At 37.3% G+C, this 24,566-nt stretch overlaps 2 protein-coding genes across 2 annotated transcripts; one reads left to right on the top strand and one right to left on the bottom strand.

Annotated features, from left to right (window-relative positions):
* LOC121407605 lies at positions 1-23,845 on the top strand. Its single transcript, XM_041598762.1, has 5 exons — positions 1-480; positions 18,099-18,394; positions 18,684-21,408; positions 22,027-22,120; positions 23,174-23,845. Exons 1-5 carry the CDS (start codon positions 446-448, stop codon positions 23,177-23,179), a joined length of 3,156 nt encoding a protein of 1,051 aa, XP_041454696.1. The 5' UTR covers positions 1-445; the 3' UTR covers positions 23,180-23,845.
* On the bottom strand, positions 11,284-15,473 carry LOC121407606. The gene is made up of 3 exons (XM_041598763.1): positions 14,926-15,473; positions 13,090-14,101; positions 11,284-12,438 (listed from the first exon to the last, which is right to left on the bottom strand). Exons 1-3 carry the CDS (start codon positions 14,956-14,958, stop codon positions 12,188-12,190), a joined length of 1,296 nt encoding a protein of 431 aa, XP_041454697.1. The 5' UTR covers positions 14,959-15,473; the 3' UTR covers positions 11,284-12,187.
* Positions 23,846-24,566: the final 721 nt, after the last annotated feature.

The following is a 24,566-nucleotide window of genomic DNA, read 5'->3' as shown; positions in this document are numbered from 1 at the left end:
AAATGATGATAACATAAAACCATGGGCGACTTTTGAAAGGACTATCTGGTAAAGTATCTACCAAACCACATTTCCGTATTAAGTTCCTGAATCCGGCAGTGTATACTTCAAACCAATGTAAAGAGATTGTATTACGATGTAGTATCACTGTATATTATAACTAGAACACATGATTTTATGCACATATTGCACATAGACTAGTAGAGCTTATTATATATGAGGGCAGGACTGCAGCTATGTTGCGAATCTCTACATTGCTTTTGAGGAAGATGTGATAACAATAATTGTGATCAATTAATTGATGGGAGCACCGCATTGCTCGACACGGATTTGGAACAAATCGACGAAAAATTCGTAAAATAATTTGGTGAATCTATTGGAGGATTGACTATATTTGAGGAAATGATGACAGACAAGTAATTGTGATGTGAGCTGGATATAAAACATGGATGGAACAACTGAAGCCAAAATAAAAAAGCGGTAAGGGATATAATAAAAGAATATAGATATATATCAATCGTGCATGATTAATACAATGGGCTTTGCTTCAAGGCAATATCAAATGACTAATACATATGAAAATATTTAATTTCCTTCTGAGTCTCTTGTACAGTGTGAAAAATTTCCAATTCGTCCAATTTCCAACTCATCTATTATCATTTGGTCTACCATCGGTTCGTCCACTATCCACATGGTCTAATTGCCGATTCGTCCACTCACCATTTGGATCTAATAACAAATTGGTCCAATAGCCATTTAGACCATATACCATTTGGTCTAATAACAAATTGGTCCAATAGCCATTTAGACCATATACCATTTGGTCTAATAACAAATTGGTCCAATAGCCATTTAGACCATATACCATTTGGTCTAATTCGACTAAGTGTTTATTGTGCAAAATGAATGAAAGTGAAATGGATATTATACCAGCTGGTATGAGAGGAAATGGTCGGTTTATTAGACGAAGTAATGATTGGACCAAATGGTTGTTAGACGAAATTTTGAGAGACGGAATTGCATTAGACTAAATGAAATTAGACCATGTGGTGAGTGGACGAATTGGCAGTAGACGAATTAGCAATTTACCATGGGAATTGATACTTTTCACCTAATAAGCAGTCATAGAATATAGGGTGTTAAGATCATCCATTTTAGATCCTATATCCATTAAGAAGGGGAATGCCAATTCAATATTCAGCTTGGATATTTTCTTTCTTACAGTTAGAACCCGATATTTAAATTATAAGAAAAAAACTAGCAGCAATTACCCATGGCAGCACAGGGGGTATATCATTTTTCTTTATCAAGGTGTGTGTGTGTGTGGGGGGGGCAGGCGCGGATCCAGGAGGGGGCCGAGCCGGCCCCGGCCCCCCCTATTTTTTGACAACCTGCAGAAAAAAGTGTACTCTTTACCTTGATAGAAACTACAAAAAACAGAAAGAAAAGTAAGAAAGAGGTATTTTACCCATGATGTGTAATTTACAGCCTCGTAACGACCGGCCCGACCCCGAAAGGATAAAAAAAAAGGTGAGGGGAAGAATTGGAAAATAGACTTTATATAAAATTTTTCGCTTGTGCTTCGCGCTCGCATTGCCTGTGTAATGAATCCCATTGAAGATATAATATATATAACCAATATAATTATATACAATATATCCAGTTCTGATATCAATTTGCACACAATTTTTTTAGCTCGCACATCAAGCTTTCATTATTTTGTTTGATTTACACAAATTGTTAATGTGTATCAAAATGTTCAGCTCGCGCTGCGCGCTCACATTGTTTGATTTGTGAGAAACCTATGCTCTTTGGAAATTCTTACCAAAATTTGTCAAAATGCTCCTTTATCATGTCAGTATATCAAAAACTTAAGCTCGCATTTAATTGTTTGAGACACACAGCTTGTTTATTTAAATAAAAACGCGCCGCTTTAGACTGTTCATTTTTTTCAGGTCGGAATATCATTTAATTGGTGATACTTGTATTCTCTTCATTAATCACTAAAAACAGTCCTAATTGAGTCACTTTTCACGTTACTATATGACAAATTTTCGGCTCGCGCTTCGCGCTCTCATTATTTAGTCGGATACTTATCTTTGTTCATGCATGATTATAAAAACTGCTCTGAATCTTCAGTTTTAAGGACATAAAATATCAAAGATTTTTAGCTCGCGCTTCGCGCTCGCATTATATATCAAGACCACATGAGATACCTTATATTGTTTATAGCAATAAAAATACTTTAAACTTCAGTCTTTAGTTAGGACTACCCCCTGAAATCCCCCCCACAAAAAAGCCAGATTGTAGCGGCCAATCGAGAAAAATGTTAATCAAAATATTTTTCGGCCCCCCCTATTGGCGAAAGCTGGATCCGACCCTGGGGGGATGACATGCATAGCGGCGGAAGCGGGGGTCTTGTCGCTCCTAAATTTGAGGGGGGAACGGCCCCTTTAAATTTTTTTTTGATAACTTTTTTTTTTTCATTTTTTGCTTGTCAAAATTTTTTGGTGGTCTCCCCTTAAAACTTTTTTTTTTGATTGTCAATTTTTTTCCGCCGCCAATGGTGACATGTATGTACATAGCCTGCCTATCCACACTGAAATATATTTAAACAACTGATTCATAGCACACTTATGTTATGTTGGTACTGATGGACGAGTTGCGTTGTCCGATCAAATAAATATTTTTAGAAATCCATCATCATTGTTTTCTAGAATGATTTCATTGACATCGTACCGTACAGTCACACAAATGAAACCGACTATACAAACCGACTGATGGTTCAACATTCAAAACAACGTGGTAGCGTTGATCGGTCTGACTTAGGTTTCGTCGATATAACTTTCGGTGCAAATATTGTGGTGCCACTTGTCAATGTCGTCTAGTAGTTCTAGATCCCTATTGTTGTTTCCCTTTTTTCGTTTTCAATTTACTTTGTACTGTCGTAAATGAACGGGCGCTTTATAAATGAAATGTATTACTAGTATTACCATCATTGTTTTTATGATTATTAAGAGGTTTAATCTTTTTTCCCCATCAGGCTCTCCCTTTGTGCATATTGAATATATGACTGATCTTGAAATATGCGTTCCCCTTTTCAAGCACATTGCTGTAAAAATGCAACAAAGCAGATAGTGTAAACAAAATGCAGTGAGTCAAATTAAGGGAGCCAGAGATGGTATATGGGGCGAAAGGTCTAAAAAGCTGTAAGCGAGTGAGGCACGGGAGCAAAATTATTGTTATTTTACAAGAATCTAATTTTGTAATAGATTTTGACATGACAAGAAGAAAATGTAATCATACTTGTTTCATTTAGTATTCCTTTTTTCCTCTCCTTTATTTTGTCGTGATTTTCTTTGGGGCGGGGGTTTGGACGGTCCAGCCCCCCCTCCCGATCTGAGTAGGCATACGCCAATAGTGTAAACACATGTTTTTCACTTCAACATTGGAAAGCTTGTTATCTAACTCCAATGAAAGGTTTCAAGTGCCTTTTCGATTGTGATTTATGGTCAAACGTAATACTTACTCACATTGACATTAGACTGTTATTGCGAAAGCTTGAAATTTATGCGGGTGTCTGGGTATGATGGTGTATTGATATTGATACTATTTACAGGAGAATATCCATTATTACGTCATCAGCAGCTGACAATCAGTGACTACACTCGAACTTGACCCGTTGCCTTCCAATCCAGATCATTTTCAGTAATTTTCTGGAAATACAAAAATTCCAGGAAATTTCGGGAAATCAGAAAAGTACAATTAAACCATGATTAAACTCTGTGCTAATATTATGGAGAGCCAAAGGTTTTTTTTTTAAATCTGTTTATATTGTATATTTTTTTATGTTTACTATTTTGATTCCTTTTGCTTTCACAGTGAGGAAAAGTGCTTCAAATACTTCAGTTATCATTCCCATACAATTATGAACAATTCGAGTGTCAAATGGGTTAATAAATTGGATGTTTACTGTTAGGGACTCGGGCCCCAATTGGCTCTCCATGGTTAAACCATAACTTTAAGTTCAGAATACGGGCCAAAGACTTGCCTGCAATCAAACGCACGCATTCAGGACGTTTGATATAGCTATACGCATGAAGTAAAGGAAGGACAGTGTTTCCACAGATCCAAAACCAATTTCCTGAGACTGAATCTTAAATTTCCTGAAATTCATAGACATTTCGTGGAATTTCATTTTAATATTTTAACAAAAATCGGACAATAAAATTAGTTCAAGGGACCAAAATCAAGGATTTTCCTCTTGTTTGTTGAAATCACTTTTTAGAATATTACATGATTTTTTTTATTACTTGTTCTATTAACCCCCTCCCCCCCTTTAACTCGTTTTTTTAAAGTGTTTTTTTCCTATGTGGAATTTATTACTGATAGGAGATTCTGTGTTTTATTAATCCTTTTAATTAATCCTTTAATTAATCATTTTATTAATGTTGTGTTTCACAATGTTTTGGCGATCCAACCTTACAGGTTTTAATAACCTTCTTGGAAAGCCACGCAGGTAATTTTGTATTAATTCACATTTGATGTTTCTTCGTATATTTATCTTATTTGCTAAATAAAGATTACATAGAATTTAATTGAAAATACATCAACTTCTTCTGCAACCCTTACGTTTCCCTTTCTTTTTCCCTCTTTTTCACCTTTTCCCCCGTGTTTTTTTTTGTCAGCCACTGGTAATAACGAAACTTGGACTTGGATCGAGAGATTTTCTTATGAGTGCTGAAAAGAGGCTCATTTCTCTGTGTTCGACGGGCCGTTTCACATAAAAATTTAAGCCAGTTGCATATAACCAATGCTAGTTTACGACTATAAAATAACATACAACACGACAGTGTGAAATTCACATACTTATTTAAAGTGCCATTCATGTTTTTATTTGTGGACGGTGTACTTCAAGCTTAGGTCTTCTTGGTGTATGGCTTGAACTATAATTCAATATTGTTGCTCAAGTGGGTGTCAAGGGGTCTCAATCCTGAGTCATGAAAGGTCGATTTCATGTCAGAAGTTCTCAGAACCCATATAATAATAAATCATTCTGGGGTTTCCCAATGAGTTTCCGGCCCTATTATGCCCTAGTTTTGTATTTTGCTTTTTTGTTGTTTTGTATATACATGTATAACAGGAAAGAAAACCGATATGCCGGTCTAATCCATGATTTTCAGAATTTTGGGTGACGACCAAAGCTGGTTTGCCTTGTAATTGGTTCAAGGGGGTTGATCACACGTGAAAATGAAATCTAGATTAAAACAAGTCATGGGATTGTGCAATGTCAAAGGCAACTAATCAGAACTCAGAGATATAACTGTCAAATCAATACTCACATGTAATATTCTATAGAAGAAAAGAATGTGTATGGAACTCATACCAATATTATTAACGTGTAAAGCTGTCCCGATCACACCTCCATACATGTTCGTTAGGTCTTTTATAAAAAAAAGAACTCGAAATAAACATTGCTTGCCTTCTTTCTTTCTTTCTTTTCTCGAGCTTTGCGCTTGCGTTATTCCATTGGTGAGATAATCCTATTCATGAGTCACTAAATGCAGTCTATATCAGCCGATTCCTTTCTGGTCGGTATAAAAATTCAAATCTTTAGTTAGATACACATCTTTTTCATGATAACAAAAACTGCTTGGAATGTTTAATTTTCAGGTCTTGTTGCATGACATGTCCAAAAGTTTGCGCCATAATTCACCATTTCACCATCATCTTCATCCTTATCATCTCCATCTTCATTGCTCAAATTACATTACTGCTGTTTTTCATGAAATGTACTGTATATCGATTCTGCTGTATCAATGTATTATATTAATCAATGAGTTTTAACCTGGGGTTGTCATTTTTTCAAGCAATCTGCTTATGATGACAATCCTTCTCCTCCTGCAAATTGTAAATGTTAACTAATTTGGTATGAGATCAGTTTTGTTTGTAATGATAATTTTAGTACACTTAGTTATGATTCATGCCAAAAAAAGTTCTCAATATACTATGTTTGTTATGTTATGGAAAATGAATTATATACGAATGATGTGATTGCAGAAGTAAACAATAAAATCAAATAAAATCAAATAAAATCAAAATGTGTCTTTCACAACTTCAGATTTGAAGATTTTCCAAACCGCCCGCTCGCGGTAAAATAAAGCTTAAAACTATATATTTTATCAATCAGAAATCACTTCAAAAAGGTTTTTGCTCAACTTAATTAATACAAAACACACAACTACTTCACACACATGATTATCTAATGGTGAAAAATATCTGTTTGCATCAAACTGCCCATTTTTGCATATTAGTGCCCTATTTTGGCTTTGACCCCCCCCCAAAAAAAAGAAGAAAATACGTTCCCCCGCCCCTGTGCCATATATAAAATATCTAGCTTCGGGAACTGACGTCATGTAAGCGTCTGCAATATTTCCTGAAAAGCAATGTGAAAGATAATGTACCAAAATGATGGCCATTATCAATCATGACGTCATGGACCTATAGATACCATGTGTATATGCTATTGATGATTTCTGCTTTCTATTCGCGTATGACCTGTACATAAAGCACTAGTTTATCACTTCCGGTGTGACCTTATCCGATTTGAATAAATTCCTGCACAACATCAAGGACCAGTGAAGGATTAAACACTGACACGTCTCTTTATTGAGTATCATAGCTTTCACGTGATCAAAATGTGTGATAATTGGCATTCGTAAAATGAGCTAGGGCGGAAAATATATACATTTTAGTGTTAACAATGGACCTAGGTGATCCCAGTATATAGGCATACGTAAGAGTAAAAAAGTGTATGGAAAATGCATAGTTATGTATGCATGTATGTATGTATGTGTGTGTGTGTGTGTGTGTGTATGTATGTACATATTTGGTAAAATTTTAACCAGCACGAGGGTAATTGTATTGTGTCCAGCCATATTTGGGGCTGTATTTTACCCAATGCGCGAAGCACAGCCACATTGTCCAGAAAGGTTAAAAAATAAGCATAAATTACTTTAGAATGGGCAAAACTTTCATCACACTGGAAAGATAAAAATGCCCAGTGTTGGTTGGACACATAATTACCCTCATGGAGCATTTTCCCTAATATTTTTTTAGAGTGTAGTCAATGGGTTAATAAAAACTTACCCTAAACAGGCCGGGGGTGAATCAACCCCCTCCCCCTCAACATTTGCTGTGATCATTCCGCCGCACGAATATTTTTGACCGCGCCACTCGCAGAGTTTATACTTCTAAGTCTTGCGCATATTTTGAGACCAAATTTACGACGCCCGGGTACGCGGTTCCGAAATTATGCAACATTTCGTAAGTGCATGTCAGACCAAAAATTGTTCCAAAACGTGATTTTGTGTACAAAGTCAATGCAAATTGAGTTTTCTCATCTTATTCATAAAGATATGATTATGTTTACTTTAAACAGCTGAAATCAATTGATTTTAGCATAAGTTATGCTTCAAAAAGGTAGTGCAATAAATCTGGTGCAAAAACAAAGAAAAACAAAAGTTAGAAAACGGAGAAATACATAAGAAATTCATAAAACAATAAAATACATAAGAAATTGATTTCCAAACCGATTTTTTTTTCAATTGCGATTGTTAAGAATGCTACAAAGAATACTTCTACCAAAAATTAGCATTCTAGTAGCTTTATTTAGTGAATTAGAGCAAAAAAAGTATGATTTATGCATAAATCAGAATAATTAATACATACAAGATAAAATCTCATTATTTTGGAAAATTTTACCATACAGCATTGTAGATTGCAACGCACACTACCAGCGTGCAAATTTTTGCGGCGCTCGCGCGATCGTCGGCCAAGATCTCGGAGGGTGGGGGGGGGTTGAATCACCCCCCCCCCTCCCCGCCCACAGAACAGAACAGCCAAAAAAGCCCGGCCTAGTTAGGGTTAAAATCATACTTTCCTTCATGTGGAATTCACCGTAGATGAATTACCTTCATCGTTTTACCTCTTACATTTTTATATCATTATACAGCTCGCGCGCTGACACTTCCCCTTTTTAATTATACAGCACCCAAAACATGAAATAAAGTATGTGTCTTTTGTTGAAAAAGGGGTTTATCATTCTTACCGGTAATACATTGTTTTCATACAGCAAGCTTTTAAAAAACATTTCCTTCCCATTCCGAGGAATTACTGTGGACAGGGAACTTGAATGACTGTGTGAAACAGCAGACTGTAATTTGATATGATATCATGAGCATGGAAACGTCAAACATCAAAGGTGCACTTAAAGGTCAAGTCCACCTCAGAAAAAATGTTGATTTGAATCAATAGAGAAAAATCAAACAAGCACAATGCTGAAAATTTCAATAAAATCGGATGTAAAATAAGAAAGTTATGACATTATTTTCAACAAAAAAGTTATATGAACGAGCCAGTTACATCCAAATGAGAGAGTCGATGATGTCACTCACTCTCTATTTCTTTTGTTTTTTATTGTTTGAATTATACAATATTTCAATTTTTACGAATTTGGCGATTAGGACCTCCTTGCCTGAAGCACAAAATGTTAAAATAATGGAATTCCACGTGTTCAGGGAGGAATGAAACTTCATTTCACATGACAATGACGAGAAAATAACAATATTTCATATAATAAAATACAAAAGAAATAGTGAGTGATGTCATCAACTCTCTCATTTGGATGTAACTGGCTCGTTCATATAACTATTTTGTTGAAAATAAGCGAAACTTTAAAATGCCATAACTTTCTTATTTTACATCCGATTTTGATGAAATTTTCAGTGTTATGCTTGTTGAATCTTTCTCTTTTTATTCAAATCAAGTTTTTGATGGGGTGGACTTGTCCTTTAACTTGCAAGGATTCAAAATGAATCCAAGAGGAATGTAGATAGGGACGAATCGAATTTTGGATTTAGCATTGTTTCTTAAATCTCAAAGAATTCATATTCCAATCCCTTAAGACTTAAAATATATTTTCTTAGAATTAAAACTAAATCAAGAACCCGACTGGTCCCTATAGATAACGACAATTCACTTTGATTTATTTTAAATCCATGCAATTTATATAGAGTGTGGGATCGTTATACTTAGAAAAATGTACGTGTGTGTGTATGTGTGTGTCAGGGGGCATTGGCGGCGGAAGCCAAAAAATTTAAGGGGTGTCCACCTAAAATTTTGGGATGGACACAGGTAAAAAATTGGACAAGCGCCACCAAAATTTTTTGCCAAGCATAAAAAAAAATTCAGGGGGGTCCACGTGACTTTAGGGGGGGACGCTGGAAAAAAAATTGACAAGCAAAAAAAAAAAAAGGTTATCAAAATTTTTTTTAGGGGGAACGTGGCACGTTATGTGGCTTTCTTTCCTTGTCTCTTTTTTTCTTCTTGGTAGTGATTTTTATTTTGGAGAGGGGAGGGGGGGCAAGCGCCCACAGGCCGCCCCCATCTCTAAGCCAGTAGCTTCTAATGAAACTGGAGTAATGTCTAATAGTAAGAATATCAATGGAGTATATAGAGCATTTAAATGTTAACGGAAACCCTGGACAGGAGGTTATATCCGGTAAAAGATTTTATCATTACATTTTCGCATATACTCAGGTCAAATTTAAAAAAACTAGTTACCAATTACAAGTAAAGGGCCCTTTCCGACCCTCTTCGCATTTTGTGTTCTTAGAGTGCAGCCATATAGCTCGAAGACACAAGTCATTGTGATGACTATCCCGTTCAGGCAAGTGCTCCAAACTTGCCATTAGCATGATTAGTCTGGTCAAATATTTCGCATTTATTCAGCAAGTCCGTAAAAGTATGGCTAACAAAATCATGTAAAAAAAAACAACGATAGGTCCCTGCTGCAAATCATAACAAATAGGCCTATTAATACGAAATTTCATCAATTAGAAATAAAGATGAGGTAGACCAAAATCAAACAAAAAACACAAAATGGCGTCGAAATGCAACATGATAGCCCAACCCACCGACCTACCCCCATAGCACTTTATAAGCAACCATGTGCGAAATACAATGACACAAACGGAGGAGTGGCCGAGGAATTATCGAAATTAGTTAGTGAAACTGAATTCTGAAATGTTGTCGGACTCTGTCTTTGTCAAGGACAATTCAAAATGGACTAAGCAAGGAAATGTACAAAAATGAATGCCCATCGATCGGACAGCGTAAGTCGGTTAGCGGTTTGGCTGCCTCATGCACATGAATATCAATATCCGTCCGTTCCTGTCATGGTCCGCTCAAAAGTATGGGTTTATTATGTCAAGGGGCATATGTAGTCAATAGAGAAAAATATTTTTTCTAATCGTCTCCACTGTGTCTTTTTTATCAACTTATACCTCTACAAAACGCTTAAATCTATTTTTCGTAGGGACACTTATATTAAAAATGACAATATGCGTGTTTGTCATATTGCCTCCGAAGAAGATTCTGGTAGGATCGAAAGCTTATGCCCCATTTGACTCTCTAATATTCGTGTGAAATAAATTCATCGCATTTTTTATATGGCATGGCTCTTTTTATTTTAACAAGACACTCTTGATTTCTGTTAAGTTATATGATAAAATATGGCCTCCATGAATTTAGAGTAGATTGTTTAGAGTGCTAAGGGTGAGATATAATGATTTCAAGATTCATTCAAACGAGGGCGTTAAGTGTCGAAAGGTTCGAAGCTTTCGCTTGATTTTAACAATGAAATAATAAAAAAACGACCCTGGTTATAACACACACACACACACACACATATATATGTATATATAATACATTTATATGGGATATATTGTGACACAAAGGATACCCACGCTTTGCAAACAGAAGGGGTGCGGCCTTCAATCAATATAACATGTAATTAAATAGAGTAGGTGAAAATGTGAAAAGATAAAAAAGTTGAAGAAATATATACGGATTCTCGCTTTCCGGTTGTACGGTGACATTCAATTGAATTAATTAATAAATGGGAGAGCTCTACACTGTGCTGTGGCAATGACTATATATATGTTTGAGTTGCCAGGCAACCGTTACCTCTAAACAAAGTATACACTGACAACACAAGACATGCAATAACCATTATCAAACAACTCCCACAAAACCCTTTAAGATAAAGATTATTCAATGTAAAACATTATGATAAGTATAATAGGAAAAACAGGAGCTATAAGAACACACCATTACTCTCATGCTAAACATTTTAAACCCTTAACATAATTATAATACATTTAATATCAAAACTTTATTATCTGCATCGTGAAATGTGAGCATCAAAATGTATTTAACGAAGGATGCAAATTTAACCAATCATGTTCCTATTTAAAAGTTGACAAACGTAATCATTATGTACGAATGATTTGTTATTCCGATCGTATCCTTTACCAAGGTTATGAATTATACACCATAAAAGCACTAATTAGATTCAAACAGTCCACCTTTCATTCTTTAATCACTGAAACAGTCTGATAATTAAGAATATCTTTGACATCAAACGATTACACGGTTTCTGATTCATATAAATTCACATTGCCTGGTTCATTTTGACAAAATCGCAAGGCTTTGTAAGTTGATCTATCAAAACAATCCAACGAATGATATGGATGAAGGAGATATAGGTAACATGTAAGAATAAGTTTTTTGTACAATAAAATATATGGAAAACACATTCAAATTCTAATAACAATAAGAAATTTATTGAAATTTAATGTTTTTGAAAGAGTGACATGCATACAAGTAGTATAATATATACTTTTTGTCAACAAAGTAAAATGCACTTTTGTTGAATAGTTTATGCACTCTATTGATCTATAATTATAATAATAATACGGGTGAGTCTCCTGCTTTAGTATTATCAGAGTGGTCTTTTAATAAATACATTTCATCATTGTGAATTTGGGTTTAAAAATCATGGTCATATTACTCGAAGAAAACAAATAAGCTGTATAAATATTGCACAATATAGGATTTAAATATAATGTATTACCATAATGATACAAATGCATATTGTTATTTGTTGATGTATTGACACTTATTTTACTTCAAGGGCCTGAAATATTGATTGTCTGTTACTCCCAATGGCGATTTTTATTAACACCTGTATATAGGCCTATACGTTTTTGTCCTGTAGGCCTATACTCACCCCCCCCCCCCCCCTTCGTCTCTCAAATCCCATTTTCAAGGCATGTAATGAACATCACACAGTATAGATGTAACCGCCGGTTTCCGGACTGATATCTGTTGCCGGGTTGAAAGATCCATACAACCGGCAAGCGCCAGTGACCTTTGACCAGCTGAACGCCTTGCAAATCGCGTTGGGTTCTTGTGCGCATGCGCTCGCGCAGTTGAAGGTGGTACGGGTGAAATGTTCCTGTTGGGGTTCCTGCGTGATCCTATTACCCTTGGAGGAGAATCTGAATGATGACGATCGGTATATATCATGACAAGCTGGATACGATAAGAAGAGGGAGGGGGAGCACAACATGAATATATCAAAATGCACAAACAAATGCAGCTGTTTAACAGAAAAAATTATTTAATTCAATTTATACATGATATGGCTTCTCCAGAAAGAATAATTACAATAATGTTGGAGAGAAAATAAAACATTGGAAACACCTTGTGGGATATTAATATTACAACTTAAGTTGGAAAAGGTGCAAAAATGCACCCCTTTGTTATAACTTTGCACCCGAAAAAAGTTTTTAGGGCGCATAATGTAGCTAGCTGCACCAAAAGGTCACTATTTTCTTTTTTTTCTCACCTTTTTCAATCTTTTTGTTCATTAAAAGCGCTATTTTTAATAAAAGGGAACTGTAATCTACAAGTCTGGCGGAGTTCACCGGGAAAATAAAAAAATATATATACTAGTATACAAAAAACGGGGGGAAAAGACAAGGAAGAAAAAGAAGAAGGAGAAAAAGAAGAAAAAGGGAAAGGGAAAAGGGGAGAAAAAAGGGAAAGAACATAAAGAGAAGAAAGGTAAAACGGAAGAAACATTATTAGTAAGAACCCAATCATCCCGAAATACTAACAAATGGGTGAGAAATAGAATATCATTAAAAGATGGCAAAATGAAGCGGGAATAAAAACACTTACCGTTATCTCCCGTGAACATGGAATCGTAGTCGATACAACGCAGTCGTTTGAATCCCTGGGCACCAACTGACGACCCTGCAGTTCCAGCACAGAAGGAGTTCACGAGAGCAAAGTAGGAGACACTGCGATCAGAGACCACGATCTCGTAGGTTGCGTCCATTACCAAATCGTAATATAGGGCACAAATTCCGTTGTGCTGCCTTAATTCATCCATAAGCTCAAGTTGTGATTCTCTGGTATCATTCCATACCTTGATGACATTGAACACTCCATTGAACTCACAGGACGTTACGACCGTGATGAAGCCCGACGAGACGCCATACGTTGTGGCGTCTGGGACATAGATGTAAGTGTCGCCACTGATGTATTGCTCCTCGGGAGGAATAGTTACCATGGCAGCGTTCACTGTTTTCAAGGCAACGACTTCGATCGGTTTATTGCTTGTGAGACGCGCCAGAGAGAGGTTTGTGCATTCTACGACAGTTTCTCCCTCGTCGAGAAGCGCAGTGATCACAGTGTCCAAGTTCATGGTGACGGTGGTGCCGTTTCTTCCTGCGACAATCATGACGCAGAAGTCCTCGTCGTCTCCTGGAAACGAAGGAACGTTGAATACTGTCCCCCAGCGATCAAACGGGGTCAGTTGCTCTATGACAGCGTCGCAATCTTGATCCCAGGTTTCGTGTCCGGGTGAGAAGGCACAAGGTGTCCCACAAACCACAGACACTGGATGATCAGCCAGGAGGCGGGATCCACTGAAATCATTCGTAAGGATCCTGATCAAAATATTCTTCCACTGTTCCAGGCAGAATTCTTTCTCGTCCCCGCGGTCGTAGTTTCCTCCGTTATAAACTTGAGCCGGGCCATTGAATCGTATGTTCACTCGAGTTGAAGAGTTCATTGACGAGATGGTGACATATCCGGGGGATTGACCGGTCATCGTAACGAGGAAGTACTCCTGTCCCAAATATTCTTCTGGAATTACACTGAAAGCTCCGTAGGAATCAAAACTTCTCTGAAATATCGGAAGGGTTCGATAATATATGAGATTTATAACGATTATTTACTTCCTTACACTCAACACCATCACCACCACCACCACCGTCATCATCATCATCAACAACAACCCCATCAACATGGATGACGCTATATAGGGGGCAGTGGCGACTGTCCGTACGATTCTTTTTAAGAAGTTAAAAAGAGGAAAATATACATAATGAGAAAGAGAGAAAGGGAAGAAGAATAAAGAGAGGTCTGAGTGTGTCAAATAACTCATTGCCCCTGTTATTTATCTGAAAAAGAAATGTTGACGTCACCTTTGAAGTCATAATTTTCCCGTTGTCAAAACATTGAAGAATATATATCCATGACCATGCAACAGGAGAAAACGAATATTTGTGTCCTTTTCATAACCTTAAAGTTTAATTCAATCTCAAGTAATTACGTCTTACACACTTTTTGTAAATATATGTATTTTAAATGGAGTCGTTAGTTAGCTAGTCTGACTATCTAGATATGTTCTTATAATTATGTGTTTTCTAATTTTAAAGGTGTGACAACGTCTCATGCATAATTATGCTTACATTGTCATACCTCTGTATGTCTGCCTCTGACATACAATCATTTGTGCAAATGAACATTTACCTCTTTTCATGTAAAAGATATTAAATTTACTTTTGTAATGGTCACATTGTGTATATTGTCACGACATATGCAGGCACAAACAAACAAACGAATAAATAAATAAATAATTAATTAATAATATAAACAAACAAGACAATATGGAACCACCTCCCACCCCCCTCAAAAAAAAAATCTAAGACTTTTGTCTAGACTCACCGGCGAAGGAACACCGTTGAATGCATGTATCATGGATTCCGCCTCAGTTTTGATATGAAATACATCTTCGATCGCATTCTTTGGAGGTACACCATGTGTATTTGGTATGGGAGCCTCTACAAAGGCCAATCCTGATGCTATTAATGATTATGAAAGGGAAGGAAAAGACCCAAGCTTTGAAGGCAAGAGTCCAGCTCAAGGGGAGGGACATGTACACCAGCTAGGACCCTGTAACACAAAGGTTTCCGATTGATCGCTAAATGAAACGACCTATCAAGATCATCGTTGCATGCACACTTTGCTCGAGTTGACTGTCTAGGAACCAATCAGAATTGTTCTTTGAAATACGGGGTCCTGATAACCATTCTGGAACATATTTCTCAGGAGTTTATTTATAGTGTTAAAGAATTAGTAATATTTTTGCGCGGACTTCGAATATAGACGCAAGTTAACTTTACTGTCTGTAATGAAGAGGGGGTGCAAGAAGCCGAGAATACATTCAAGGTTCGAATTCTTCAGTAAAGCAAAAAGTCTTGTGATCGTTTCCAACAATTAGGTGATTACTGGTCTTCTTGTTGCAAGAGAAAGTATAATTTAATCTTGTTTGATTGCAATTTGCAATTGGAATTTGAAAATATATCACCAACAAATTCTTCGCAGCACATCTTAGAAAAACTTGAGAGATATATGGCTCGGAGAGAAGGGGTCCGTCTCCGTCTTTCTGAATATTACTTAAGATGTTTCAAAACACTTCAGATGGGAACAAAATTGAAGACCAATATTTGATAACTGAATACTAAAAAAAATAAAAATAAAAACCAACAACATTTGACACCGTTTAGTTATTCCGGACTTTCGTATTTACTACGGAAACGCCCTCTGCAACGCACCAATTCCTTTGAAAATGCAAGTCAAGTCAGAATAGTGAGCTGAGAGGCTTTTGTCGAAAGTTGGTGGACCGGGACAGCATCGGAATCTCATGACTCTGGACAACGACATATTTGCAATTGTTCGTTTGGTGCAAACCTGCGGATGATCAGCTGTCCCAGTGCATCAAATTTCAACAAAAGCTTTTCAGATCTCCTTTGAGATATTAATTGCATTGTCAAAGGAATTGACGCGTTGTAGATTGTTTCCCCCGTAGTAAATGCGAAAACTTCCCATTGAATTTGGTTAGAACTGTTTAGTAAAACCATGGACCTATCCATGGTAAAACCCACACTGCTGTAGATTAATACTTGCGATTGAGTATATCCACCTGCGGCTGTGTTAGATTTTTCGACTGTATCTGGAAGCCGAAATCCCCTTGTGATTGTAGATTGCGACCGTTTGGAGTATAACCAAACACAAAACGGGTAGAGAAGAAAGAGGAATTGTCATTTTCTCCAACTAAATGAAAGAAAATGAAGACAGAAGAAAATCATTGAGACTAAAATTTGGAAAACCAACGAGAATAAAATAACCGAACTAATATTGCACAGGAAAGAAGCAAACTGATATTGCTAATACAAAATCATTCAGATAAAATTCTGAAATTGGACCAGACTAATAGTGAATAAGATGGAATTTACCTGCGCAGCTTCTTCCGTGGGTTGAGTCCAGAAACTCGGCAAGTATCAAGAATACTGCAACAACAATGGCTTTCGATGTAACGGGTGAAAAACTGGCCATGGTATTCGTCAAAGAAAATTTCCAGAAGATTTATGAGTATCATAAGAATAAGATTTGTCTTGCAAGAGAGAGGCTAATTGCCTAATTCTAAAATAAATGTGACCAAGTCTTGGCTGCTTTCGAATACAAAAAAAACACACAAAAACCTATCGGAAATATAGTTCGGCCGAATACATTCGCGCCGACTCGAGAATAAGAGCAGAATCAATTTTCACTGCGCCCATTAAAGAGTGCGTCACTGCTATCTGCGCGGTGATGGTGAGAGATAGGAATTTATAAATTTCCAATTAGATCAGACCCACCATACCCAATCATAATTATTAACCAATAATATCGGGAATAATCTTCAACGTTCGCTGGTAAAGCGTGACCCAAGTTCATAACGGTTTTGTCTTTCTTTTCTCCGCGGTCTCGTAACTTGTTTCAATTATCAGATTATAATTATTTTGAATATCGTTGTAGTGGAATGTATAAAAGTTGATTACAGTTATAGTCAATTACAATTAACTGTTACGGGCAATTCAATCATGCGTGCATCCTTCATAAATCCGTCAACTTTGTCAATTGGAAAAAGAGCAATCATTAATATTATTCTATCAAACTCGCTAGTAGAAACATTCATTACGTATGCTCCATGTAGGATATATTCGTGCACACACGAATTAGTGTTTTGATCAATATCAATTTCCCCGTCATTAATACAAATCCCAAACAGTAAGGGTTACAGTGTCTAGGAGTAGTTTTGGCTGGCCTTAAACAAGCTGTAACTTGTGTTTTATAATAATAATAAAAACAATAACGGTATATTTACCCAGGGTATAGCCACTTCAGTCCCGAAAACTGTTCTCCCAGCGGGCCCTGCTATTATTATAACCCGGCTAAGCTAAGCTACCTATTCAGGTGCACACAGCTTTTTGAGGAATTACTTCCTACCGGTACCCATTTACCTCACCTGGGTCGAGTGCAGCAAACTGTGGATGAATTCCTTGCTGAAGGAAATTACGCCATGGGTGGATTTGAACCCACGACCCTCTGTTTCAAAGTCCGGAGACTAATCCACTGGGCCACGACACTCCACATTACCTTCTAACTATTGAAACAGAATGATGGGTAACAAGAAAACGTATTTCGCTGCTGTCTCTACCTAATCTGTTCAAAGTTATGAATGATTTAAAGCAGGCCTAAGACATGTTTTGTCTAATGTTATTGTGCTAGGTCACAGGGATACACTATTATACGCATGTAAAGTTTCATCACTTGTGCGTAAAGTCATATATAAGTAGTAAATATGATATATATATATATAGGTACTAGTCCCCCTCCCCCATACAGCCTATCCAAATTATGATGTGTACGTATTTGAGTGAGTAGAATGAATGATAAATTTATAAATGTGACCACATCACCTACCTTGGTTTTTAATTTGAATATTTTAGAATTTTAAGAGGTTCGGTCGAAATTTAATTTATTGCTATCCTCTTTTGATCTAATTGATCCTCCAGTGCAAGCTACGTGAAAGGTCTAGTCAGTCTGACAACTCCTCTAAGTGAGACCGAACTCTTGAAGTTATCTGAAGAGATCAGTCCCAACGACTGGCGAAAGCTCTGCTTCCGACTAGGAATCGATGAACCAACTATAGCCCGAGCAGAGAGGGAAAACCAGGCCCATTTAGCTGGAGGAATCTACAAGACTTTGACACAATGGAAGCAAGATCAGCTGGAGAACGAGGAGAGGGCGGTGTTGCTTGAAGCTCTCATTTCTTGTGGATTACGACGTCTGGAAGATAGACTAACGAGAGGTATTGACTCTCGATAAATTGTCTTGATTTCTTACTTAAAAATAAAATGATATCCACCATTCTGATAGTTTGATAATGACAGAATAATTTAAGATTTAGTGAAGATGCTAATTAGTTAAGACCTGGGTCTTAATTTAAACAGGCATTTCAGGAGAAACTTGCATATTATACAAAAGAGATAATCTAAATAAAAATTTGCCATCATGTCATGTGCAACATCCAAGATTTTGTAAGCTTTAAGCTTTTTTTTATTTCACAAAACAGATTATCTTCTTATCGTGTCTCATAGGTTTCCCAAAGCGCATCGGGAGTGTACATGCACAAGGACCTTTCTGTTCCACCCTCAACGTAGCCCAATGCCGCAAAGAACTTATGAACAACTACCGGACATCGCTTTGTATGATCCAACTAGTTCCCTGGGATCCTAACTCTCACGTAGACATGAGCACCATTTTCACCAATGTCTGCCTTGTCACGGCAGACACATCTACTGCCACTAAACAATGGATCATTCTGCCAGGTTCCTACAATGATATCCTGAAGGTTAAGGTCAACAATGCTAAACCTCTGCGGATTCTCATCGAGGGAAAGGCTGGGAGTGGGAAGACCACCTTAATGTCTAAGCTTGCCTATGACTGGATGGAGGAGTCGACAGACTCACCTCTCAAAGATGTCCCTCTCGTCTTTTGTCTCCAACTCCGTCTTCTCAACCAGGACGATGACTTCGGGGAGGCTGTAGTTGAGAACCTGCTCCCTGAGGATACTCTCATCACTCCACAGCAGATAGAAGAGTATTCCCAGGCTAACCCAGATAAGGTGGTACTTGTTCTTGACGGATATGATGAGTTCATATCAGACATTCAGGGTATCAAGGGCCTCGGGAACATCCTTAGAATCATCGAGAACAAGCGACTGACTGGATGTACTGTTATTGTAACGTCCAGACCGTGGAAGGCTACAGATTTCAAAGACCATCATCTTGCCAAGCACTATGCTCATATGACCGTTGAGGGCTTCTCTGAGGATAGCACCAAAGTCTTCATCCGTAAGTACTTCCAAGACAACCTAGAGCTTTCAGACAGCCTTTTGGCTTATCTTAAGGATAACCCTGCCATCCAGACAGTAACACCATTCCCTCTCTTCTGTGCTATGCTCTGCCAAGTATGGAAAGAAGAAAGGGATGCTCACAGAGAGGCAATGAAAGATATTGTCACACTCAGCAAGCTCTTCGATCATATCTTGAGATATCTCTGGGCTCACCACAACCAGAAGCACCTAACTGGACAATCTTCAAGGAAAGGTAAGGAATTGTCAAAGAGAATGACTCTTACTCGGAAGAGGGGAACTTCCGCTTATATAAAGATGGATATAGGCGTTTGTCTCAAGAAGATCGGGAAGATCGCTCTTGAAGGACTCATTAGTCCCGATAAGAAGCTCCAATTCAGTGAATATGACTTCAGGAAATGCCCCGATGTCCTTAAGGTAGCGTGCTCTGTTGGGCTTCTTATCCGTCAGAAGAGTAACCCAACAAGTTCACGAAGATTATCAAGACAGGATTCCATTCCTCATCACGGGATCACTTTCTTCCATAAATTGGCTCAAGAAAAGTGTGCTGGAATTTACTTGTCTTCCATGTGCACAAAGCAACCAAAGAAATTCGTGCAAACCCTCAAAGATGTCTACATATTGACCAGAGCAGACGAGTTCCGATATGTTCTGCAATTTGCCTGCGGTGAAGACCTTTACACCGCAAAGAAGATCCTCCGACACATGCCGAATATCACGCCTTATCAAAAGTTGGCATTGGAGTGCAACTTTGAGAGTCAGTCTAAGATCAAGTCAAACAAGAGACTATCGAAGTTCTTTGTGACACAACGACTGTTCATGACCGGAAGACCGTCTGTCTACTCATTCAACGCCCTTGAATACTATATGAATAACTGTGATATTCTCAGTCCGGAAGATGTTCCAGTCGCCTTTACATACTTTTCCACCGATGGTGTTGGGCCAGCCCAGCTTGGTAAGGTCACCAGCATCTTGAACCAACCTCAACTGCAGTTTTTAATCCAGTTTAACATGGAACAGTCGAGAATCGAAGGCCCTGATGTCAAAGGCTTCATTGACTCACTCTCCCAGAAAGAGTTCATTGGTGTCCTAATGATGTCTTCAAATGTTGCTGGTCAACAATTTGTGGAAAGTCTTCTTGATATCCCTAAAGATGGCCTTAAATCAATGGTCATGATGTACCTGCCAGTGCTCGATTCCAGGTGGGCCACCGATATCCTGAAGAAACTTCCTTCTATCTGCCCTAGAATCGGAGCACTGGAAGCTTCTTTCACACCCGAAGAGATTGCAGAAAGTGAGGAGTCAGATAACCCGGAGGAAGACACAGGAGCTGAGATCATTCCGTGTGACACAGGGGAATCATCATCAACACAATCAATGGAAAGCAGAGATGGTGAATGCTGCTCATTCTCTGAACTCGCCACACTGTCGCTTAAGGGGTGTGTTCTCTGTCAGAAAGGATCAATGCAACTGGCATCAACCCTGTCGCTGGCGAAAAATCTGGAAAAGCTTCACTTGACGAAGCCATCGTTGCATTGTTCTTTCTACTCTCATCTGACCGTCCTTGAATGTCTTCGTGAGTTCTCTGTAACGGATTACACATTCGGAAAGTTCAATCTAGACAAGTTCCTTGAGAAGTGCCCCATCTTGGAAGACGTCTATGTTGCCGCCATAGAAAACCATCCACACGATGTAAATGGTGTCATGAAGTCCCTTACCAATGCAATAGCTTTCACCCCTGTGCTGAGGAGTATCACTCTCTGGTTTCCTGGTGAAGGTAGTTACCGAGATGGTAGGATAGAGGATGTGGTCTTCAAGGAGTTCTGTGACGCTATCCTGCGGACCTCTCAACTCTCAAAGCTTCTCTTATGGCACGTTCCGCTCGGAACAGAACTGGTTATGAAACTATTGGAAGTATGCAAGCAGCACAGGAATCTTATTACCATCAGGTAAATGTTTAATAGTTAATACATTCTGTGTTTTCAAAGTTTATGCTATTAAGCACAATGACTGAAAGAGGTGTATCAACAGGTATAATCCATGGGGTACGACAATTTTACGTGATACAATTGTCATAAACAAAGCCTCCAAGCCCAAGGAAGATTTTGTGAAACTGAATGATGAAGAACAACACCACTGATCTCTCACACCCTCGTCACAATCTTCTCATTTTTTTCTGTGTTTTATATTTTCATGATATGATTTTCTAACCCCATACTGGTATGGTTTAAAAATTAAAACGTTTTGGTATTTTTTGTATATTCGACCCAACCAATAGTTAAGTAATCTTTGTTCAATGTTTGATAATTTTTCGTTTCTTTTTTCTTCATTGAAAAGGAAATAACAATGAAAAAAATATATGTACTTGGTTTGATTGGCAATTATCAAAATGTTGAATATTTTCTTAAACGAGAACGACCCCTGTTTATATTCGCTTGCTCCACAGACTTGATCAACTGTAGAAGTCGAACATTCCTGAAGTGAGTGCTAACCATCTTGATTTCATGTTTGGTAAAATCTTAATAAACCTTTTTAAAAATAGGTATACTTATGATTCATTTTAACAGGCTGAGTCGATGTTACACAACGAACTGTGGTCGAATACCTGAGCTATGTAATGAACTGTTTGACATCGGTCGTCGAGTTTACGTTGCTCATGGGGTAAGCTGAAAAATAAAACTGCTTCGAATAAATTACTAGAGTACCCCTGAAAAGCACATCCACGGATACCTGCAGTCATAATTATCCAATTATCGATGTCCCAACTGTAGTTGAGTAAGATATATTAAGATTACGAATTTTCGCCACTTATGAGGCTTGGTGGATATACATTTTGACAAAGTGCTTGAAACTTAAAACCATCTTCATGGGATAATATTTGTCTATATATATATAGAGAGAGAGAGAGAGACTTGCTAAAAGTCATAATATTATATTCCTGATATTTTCACGGTCTTAAAAAGAATTAGAAGGTATTTTGATTCAGAAAGTGTCCATAAAGTATAGACAAACTATTTAACATGTTTTGAAAAAATATCATTACTAATTTCACATTATTATCACTTCTAATACTTCGACTATATAGCTATAATAAAATATTTCAATGTTATTCTCTTTCAACGTATATATTGTATTCTATTCCATTTCCTCTACAAGTAATTATTTTTCAAGAAGCGAATTCTGAATCAAGATAATTTATCATTGTGTTTATACTATATTATAGGACGCCAAAATTAATTTACAACCTTTAATTTCCCTATTCTGATACACGAATGATAGAAATAGAGACAATCCCTTCTCTTTTTAGGGGTGGGGGTCATACCGAATATATGCTGAAGCCCGATGCTGAAGGCATTCATAACATACTTGGGGCCAAAGTAAGGAAAATGTCCCATTTACAATACAACGATTGGAAATAGTTTTGTTTTCCATTATTTTTGCGGCATCATGGCCCTATTAGAAAGGAATGAAGGTTGATTTTGTATTGTCCACTTCAGTTTATATAGCTATCTCCCATTAAATACAAGGTCAATGAGTAATATTTTATTTTAAGAGAAGACACCAACAAAATATGCAGATTTTACTTAATTGAAAATGAAATAGCTTGAATCGGACCTGTTTCAACTCTGCATGTTCCAAAGGCTTTTCATCAATGATTTTCAGTAAAATTAGTATAATATCTTTATATCCGTCTTGGTTGATTGATATTTACAGCACTAGACTGGCCATGCGAGGAATCAGCACTAGACTGGCAATGCGAGAGATCTACCTTACATGGCAACACACCCTAGAATTGAACAAGACGTGATGCCAGGAAATGCTCATGGAATAATGTCTATTATGTATTCATTGTAGTTTACTATAAAAGTACTGTTTGTCACGGATATATTTTGTTTTGTCCATCAACAATGAATATTCACTACGAGGTAAATGATGTGACTTTGTGAGAGAAAGAAAAGGGAGACGGACAATGGCAAACCCTCTATAATTTTATTTTAGGGGGTGGGGACAGTCTTGATGATAGTACTTACTTGTATCACTGTATATAAGTCGTAAATCGTTATTTTTCTATCATTACATGCTGACAAAGTTGGCGCTAAAGATATAAGGTGAAGAACAAGTATTAAGGCATACAATATTCGGTTGATAATCTGAACATGTATCTGATATTGATGATACATTGTACAATTTGCAAGCTCGTCACTTTCTATCTCTGTACGTCGAGTTTCCGGTCATTTTTATCTTATTATTTAACATTGTATGTAAAAATTTACGCCCACAAAAAGGTATGTTAAGGTAATCTAAAACCAGTGTCAAGTTGGAAATGACCGATCTAGCACCACTGGCGGGTCCAGGGCCGCTCCGTAGCCCCCTTTTGAGAGAGGTATTTTATTTTTTGCTGTCAAATTTATCGGGAAGAAATTACATTAAGTGAAGTGAAAACCCTTTTTTTTGGGGGGGGGCTTATCAAATTTTCATCGGGAAAATATGCCCCCCTTTTTCCAACAAGCGTACCAACACTGTTAAAAAAACCCTGATTTTACAGAAAAATAAAAGAAGATTTTGCAGAAAGAAATACCAGAATCATTCTTTAAATTCATGAAACAGGAATTTTTCTGCATTTTAACAGAACAGGTCTGTTAGAAAAAGGGGAAAAGAGTGTTTTATTTAAGGAAATTTGTAAGATTACACACACCAAATACCAATTTCCTGTAAGATTACGCAATCTGGTAAGATTACAGGTGTTCTCGAGACTCTGCTGCAGGAACTTCTTTTAGTTTAAGGATAAATTTTCTAACAGTGAAGGCAAGGGAGTAATACAACCAATCAGGGGATACCCCCCCCCCTCAACAGTACACTTCAAACGTATGGTGATTTTTTTCATGCACACTAAAAAAAACAAACTAAGGTTAGGTGGGTGGAGTTACCGCCCAAAACGGAATCAGAAATTAAATTTTATCAAACAGATCGTATAAGACGATGCACCTAACGATTGGTCTCAGACCCGGTTTGGAATAAAACGTAGTAGAATCTGATGCTAATATTGAGAAGGAATATCATCATGTGCATGTCCTAAATCATCATACGAATACCTATGTTCCAATCT

Source organism: Lytechinus variegatus, chromosome 2, assembly GCF_018143015.1.
Source record: "Lytechinus variegatus isolate NC3 chromosome 2, Lvar_3.0, whole genome shotgun sequence".
NCBI classification, from domain to species: domain Eukaryota; kingdom Metazoa; phylum Echinodermata; class Echinoidea; order Temnopleuroida; family Toxopneustidae; genus Lytechinus; species Lytechinus variegatus.
This window is presented reverse-complemented; position numbering and strand designations above follow the sequence as displayed.